The sequence below is a fragment of the Poecilia formosa genome, unplaced genomic scaffold (genome assembly GCF_000485575.1).
Source record: "Poecilia formosa unplaced genomic scaffold, Poecilia_formosa-5.1.2 Scaffold273, whole genome shotgun sequence".
Lineage (NCBI taxonomy): Eukaryota > Metazoa > Chordata > Actinopteri > Cyprinodontiformes > Poeciliidae > Poecilia > Poecilia formosa.
Genome location: NW_006800212.1, coordinates 467,350 through 473,946, shown reverse-complemented (window position 1 = coordinate 473,946; position 6,597 = coordinate 467,350). Strand labels below are relative to the sequence as shown.

The following is a 6,597-nucleotide window of genomic DNA, read 5'->3' as shown; positions in this document are numbered from 1 at the left end:
ATTATCCACAATGAACTGTGTCCTGTTTTGGAGACGGGTTGAAAGACCACTCAGCAAGAAGAAACCCTTTACTCCAAATGAAACATATAACAGGCAGACTGCAATTTGCAAATGCACACAGGGACAAACATCTCCATGTTTTGAGTCACATCGTGTGGTCTGATGAAACTAAAGTGGTTTGTCCACAATGACTATTATTACATTGGATAAAAAAGGGGGCGGCTTGTAAGCCTGGGAACACCATCTCTGTTGTGTATGGGGGTTTGTAGCGTCATGCTGTGGGGCTGGTTTGCTGCAGGAGGAGGTGGTGTACTTATAAAATAGATGGCAATCACAAGAAAAGAACATTATGAGGAAATATTGAAGCAAGATCTAAAGACATCAGTCAAGAAGTTAAAGCTCAAGTGCAAATTGGTCTTACAAATGAACAATGATCTTAAACAAACAGCCAAAGTGTTTATGAAGTGGCTTATGGAAAACAGTCAATGTTTTGGCGTTGTCATCACAAAGCTCTGATCTCAATCCCTCAGAGAATTTGTGGGCAGATGTGAAAAATGTGTGCAAATCATCCATGAATGACATGCAACTATACGTGCTTTCTGCACTGTGCATAACCTGAGGCCTAACATGGTGTTGGTACATCTGGATTAGTGCAGGTTCTTAGTAATTGCTTCACGGCTAAATATGTAAGCCTTAATCTTCTTGTAAACATTTCAGTTGCCATAATAATGCCCAGTGCTTGGGATGGATTGTATCCGCAGTGCAAAAAGCACAGCACTTATCTGCCCACATCCCAATCTGTGGTTTGCATCCTCCAGCTTTCTTTACCACTAATCCCCAGCATTCCTCTGCAATCACTGCTGTCCACTTAAATTGTTCCACCCAAATTAACTTAGTTTCGCAAAACCTGCTTTTATACAATATGAGATTATGTGAAGTGTTTTTAAACTTGTAATTTACTTTAAGATGTTTGCTTTTTGCACAGAGGACAGTAAGACTTCAGGCACGTTTTACCCCTTTATTTATGTGTGTATATACGTTTTGGAGTTCCCCCTCTCCAACCACCAGGTACGGAAAAACGTCTGATTATTAGAAATAATCCAAATGTTGATGAATTAGCTTCAGACATGTACTCTTTTACAATATAACAATAAAAAAAACAATGGTGGATTAGTTATCCAAATATCTACAAATAGGTGCATGTACAGGATTGTGAAAGTATTCGTATCATATTTCTTCTGTTTCTGTTTTTTTGTTACACCTAAATCTTTCAAACTAAGCAAATTTTAATAACAGATAAACATAACCACAGTAGAGACAAAATGCAGATGACAAGTTTATGTATTAAGGGGGAAAAAAAAGACAAGTGTGAAAAACTATTTGCACCCGAAACCTATTAATTGCGTGTGCCACTTTTCATGGCAGCTTCTGCCATTAAGGGCTTGTGATCCTAAATGGCAATGAGTCTTAATTTTCACCCACTTTTCTTTGCAAAACTGCTTTCATTCAGCCAAAATGGAAGATTTGTAAACCTGAATGCCACACTCAGGGTCCTGCAAAAATATCTCAATCAAAATTTAATATCCAATGTAGTCCAGGGCTACCCATTCATTGGCGACTATGGATCATGTCATCACACCACCACCAACACTGTAGCGTTTATGCACCAGGTTGTTTTTTGCAATGCTGTTACTTTTATGGTTACGATGTAAAGAAATGCAAATGTTCCAAAAAGTGATTATCACTTTTTGGCATTAGCTTTCCAAAAAATGGGGTGAAACACAGTTCAGACATGATTCAACAAGGTTATTTTTTTCACCTCTTAATTTGCATAGGCTTTGCTCATAATAAATGAAATAATTAAAAAAGGCTTTCTGTGTTTTTTCCGGCAATGCTTTCTCACAGAAATGTGCTTACCAAGAGGTTACAAAGTAATGCACAGTTATGTGCATATCAATTTGGAGAATGTTCAGCTGACATAAGGTTGCAAACACACAATATTGTTTTATGTTTGCAAAAATTCAAAAATGTTCAGAGGAAAAAAAGGCCACTTTCAACACTGCAATAATGTCACATTTTTATTGAGAAATAAATTTTATGAGATCCACCAACAACACAGTTCCTCCCACAATGCATCAGCGATTTTGGTGAGTTGATTTGTGCTCACACGATTGTTTTTGTTTCTTTGACTACAACCAAGTATCTTTAACACTGATAAAGACAATCATTATTTTTAACATGCTCCATTTGAATTATGTACCAATTAAATTTATAAGATTTTTTTTCTTTAGATAAACAACATCTATGCTGCAAATCAACATTGAAGTTTGTCAACTACAAACCTCAATGTAGCTGACATTAGAAAACAGCCTATACAAGAGGGAAAAAGCACATTGTATTCTATTCCCAAGTATCACCGACATAATGGAGAGAGTATGTATAAATTATGTATAAATTAAAGTGTAATTTATTTGCCACTTATGACGAAAGATAGAATAACGCATACATCACTGCGTCTCATTACCTACTGGGTTGTAGCAAATGCTAAGACACCGTTTGCCCTCGTTCTGGTTTTTGCAACGGTCAAAGTTTTCTGGACAGCGCTGCGGTGACCTCTGAAACAAGATAAGGCCGATTTTGATTGAGTGCAGCTCAAAGTTCAAAACCCAATACTAATACTGTAACAGCACAACAGACGAAAGCCCTGCGAGAGGCACTGACGGTTTGAGTGTTCGCTAAACAGAAGGTCGGTGACCACATCCTCCCGTTTATTCCAGCCACAGTGAATAGGTTGTTTGCATTTGCATTCAGATAACTTCATAGTGTCTCTTCTATGAACAAAGATAACTGCAAAATAACAAATCAAATATGGAAACAAAAAAACAAGAAGACAATGACCTTTGATTTAACATGTAATGAAATAAGGCATGAAAAAAACCCAACACAGCAATTGTTCAACTGTTCAATTATTTATGACATTAAACTAAATTCATAAAAAGGCCTGAACTCTCTCTTTTGGTAATACCTTGAAGTTAAGGTCTAACCATTTGCTCAATCCTCTCTGAATCAACCACTGATCTCAGTTATCCAGACAAAAGCATATCTGGATCATATTCCTGGTATTTAAAAGGATACATTTTGAATCTCCAAGAAGCATCTATTAAACAGTCTTCAACATATATTATAGGCAGCAAGTAAATAAAGTCCATACTTAATAAAATGTCTAACCTTCCTATTAAAATATTGCATCAGCTGGGTGTACATGTATGTGCTAATAAAAATGAATACCACCCTTTTGTCATTGCTGTAACCTGTATTATTACTGCAGCTCCCGCTATGCTTCTTTGGCCATTTGAGGTAAAGTTTAACAACCAGGTAATAAACCTATAAAACTTATGTACATGCATATTAAACCAATAAAAAAAGAATATTGTAGTTCAGATAAACAGACCTTTATAGCCAACACTAAAATAATAAGTAACACGAGATGTTTTTACTTTAACTCCAAACCCTCTTTCACAGCTGCAAACAGTGGACAGTCAGGAAAGGAATGTGCTTTGGCTGTCACCAGACACTTTGGTCACTTCTGTGGGTTCTGAATTATAGTCATTAGTTTTGGCTCTACCTGTCCCACATGCCTGCAGAACTCAGTCACCAAGTCAGATAATCCTGAAAATATAAGAAATGTTTGAAACACGCTATATACCTGAGGGACCTGTATGGAATGGAAATCTCTTGGCTTACAGAAATATATCCTCTAAACATTAACATCAAAAAAAAATTTTTTTTGAAAAAGGTAAAGCATGTTTATTATATTTGGTCAGTTTCTATAACTGTTAAATATCTTTAGGGAGGAAGGAAAAAAAAAAACAAACATACATACATATCGAACTTGTACCTGCAGCGTAAGAAAATCTCTCATGGCAATACTGGGCAGCTTATGAAAAGATTCATTGTCATAACAAAAATATTAAGATTTTAACAAAGAAGCATAAACGAAATGAAATATAACAGAAGTGAACTAATGAAGAAAGCATGACCTCAACAAGAACAGGGTTGTAATACTAATATATGTAGTACCATTTTAATTAAAAAGCAATCAAAACTATCAGAGTCCGGTTTTCTCAGTTCCCCCACGCCCCCATCTTCTTGTTGAGCTCCTCTAAAAAGGGACAATGAATTACAGTGTGATTCAGCTGAAAAGGTCTGAAGGCACAGTGTTAGAACAAGTATTAATTTGATAAACATACAAAATTAGAACATCTGTGGTCCATTTAGGGTGAAGGAAAGGTTCCTTTTTTTTTTAAAAAAAAAAAAAAAGCTCATTCAATATTTATGCCAACGTCCTTCCCAGGAAGGAAATGACACAAATGCTTTCGAGGAGGAATGCATTTGTTTCCTTATTACCGTTTCTGCATAGGAACTTAGCATTAAGTAGAGAAAAAAGCAGAAAATGGTGGCAAACACAAACAGATGGGGATGGATGAGGATGCAAAAAAAACAACAACAACATATGTCTGCAGCACTGGCGGAGAACAGACACTTCAAACTTCATCTGAAGGAATCTTCTTCAGCTGTTTAAAGATCCTTATTTAGTCCTGATCAGAAGGAGCTAGACTCCACATTAGATTGTCCCTGCTGGTTAGTTCAGGCATAGAACTCCTTGGTGGGCGCTTTGTGGTAAGCTGTTGCAGACATTTTGGTGTCTCCCAAATCGTAACTTCCTTCGTCCTTCTTCTTCATGCGGTAGGCGAGGAGGAGGAGGAGGGAAATGGCACAAAGGAATCCGACCACTCCGCAGGCAATGACAGCTGAGGACAAAAAGGATTTTTTTAAAAATCGACTTTATTTGCAGCCTTAAACTGTTACAAAGTCATCTTTGAAACAAAAAAATTCAGAGCCTTTTATGAATTATAAATCTGACTAACTTATAAAACCTATCCTCACCTGCAAGAACCTCTGTCCTCTCCCACAGATTCTCAGAAGTGACTTCCTGTGGAGAGTTGAGCTCGTTCCGCCGGCTGTTTCGTCCGCCTTCAGGAAAATTCTCACTTTCAACTTTGATCAAGACTTTGGTGTCCAATAGGATCTCTTCATTCACAGGAGGGCTAAACTCAGTAGTCACATCGACTGGACTGGCACTGACACTGGTACTGGTACTGGTACTCAGGCCTTGGCTAACAACATAGTTGTTTGTGGAGTCTGCAGTCTGGAGTGACCAAAGACATGACATATTTGAAAACAAACTTGACACAATGTCTAGTTTTATTGCTTTTAATTAGTGTTCACATACCGCACAGTGCAGTAATTTACATTTCATCAATGTTCAACAAAAAGAATGAAACAATGAAACCTTTTCAAATTGTAAACAAAATTGCTTCAGATGATTTTTTTTTAATGTTTGGTTTCATTTTCCCATTATACCACATAACAAAATACATAAACAGTACATTAATGCAAAAACAAAAACCAGAGGTACTGTGGGTCAGTGACTGAATGTGTGTGACCATATATAAGTGTGTGTTTACATAAGCAAATTATAGCTGATTAAAATAAAACTGAGATTATCATCAATGAAGGAACATAATAATAATAATAATAATAATAATAATAATAATAATAATAATCAGTAAAATTAAAATTGAAAAATTGTTTGTTGTACCTCAGTGTCATATGGTGTAGGTTCTGGATCGGCAGCAGAGCTCACAGTTGGCTGTGGTGGAAGTGGCAGCAGCTCTTTGTAAAGGATGCTCTCAGTGATGTTCAGGAACCTGAATAATTCGTCTTGATCTGACAGGATACCGAAACCTGTGTCGAAAGTAGATATTAGGTGTAAGACAGAATTCAAATTGAAACTATTGAGAGAAAGAGTCAGCGAGACTTTCAGGGTGTTGACAGAAAGGCTTAAAACATAACAGTAAAGTTCCTCTTGGACCTCACTGCTTTTGTAAAGCTAGCAGTGCTAACCTCAGGTGATGTAAACAGCTTAAAATGTCATCAGAAATCAGAATCTGCTTAACTACAGTAAATGACTTCATTTGATGGGCAATAAAAAAAGTTACATTGGAATAAAATGCTAATCCTAAATATTTCATGTTACAGTTTTGGAGTAATAATCTTATGTTGAACCAAGGATTGGTATTTATTGTATTGTTTATCGTGAGAAATTTCCAGTCGTGACAAAAATTATTTATTGTGACAGCAATAATTTCCAATTAATGATGTCTCAAAACCCCAAAGGCTGACGGTAATGTTCGTTTTACAAGGAACTACCAATGAATATAAATGAATTCAAAAATATTATTACAGTAAATGCAGATACTCTGTACCATTGAGTGATTAAAAAATACATGAAAATCACACTTGTTTTTATAACTGGTGCCCTGAAGAAGTCTATACTTTAGTTTTGCATGTTTTTTAATAGCAGTATTTGCATTTGCGGAGCTTTGGCTGCAGTGTTGTGAAGTCACAGCCATGTTTGTAATTCTCTAAAAAGGATTGCAAAGAAATTGGAAATATCTTTTTATTGTCACTTTCATCATTATTACAAAAAAAATGTATCACCCTTCTCTCTGCCAGGATATATATATATATATA

General features: G+C 36.1%; 1 protein-coding gene across 1 annotated transcript in view; it reads right to left on the bottom strand.

Moving 5' to 3' along the window:
- Positions 1-1,791: 1,791 nt before the first annotated feature.
- LOC103151183 (syndecan-2-A-like) overlaps positions 1,792-6,597 on the bottom strand; it is an 11,951-nt gene continuing 7,145 nt past the window's right edge. Inside the window, exons 3-5 of the mRNA XM_007571095.2 lie at positions 5,663-5,808; positions 4,948-5,209; positions 1,792-4,811 (exon numbers count right to left, since the gene is read on the bottom strand). Coding sequence (XP_007571157.1) covers positions 4,648-4,811; positions 4,948-5,209; positions 5,663-5,808 — 572 coding nt within the window. The 3' untranslated portion in view covers positions 1,792-4,647. The remainder of the gene's footprint in view (positions 4,812-4,947; positions 5,210-5,662; positions 5,809-6,597) is intronic.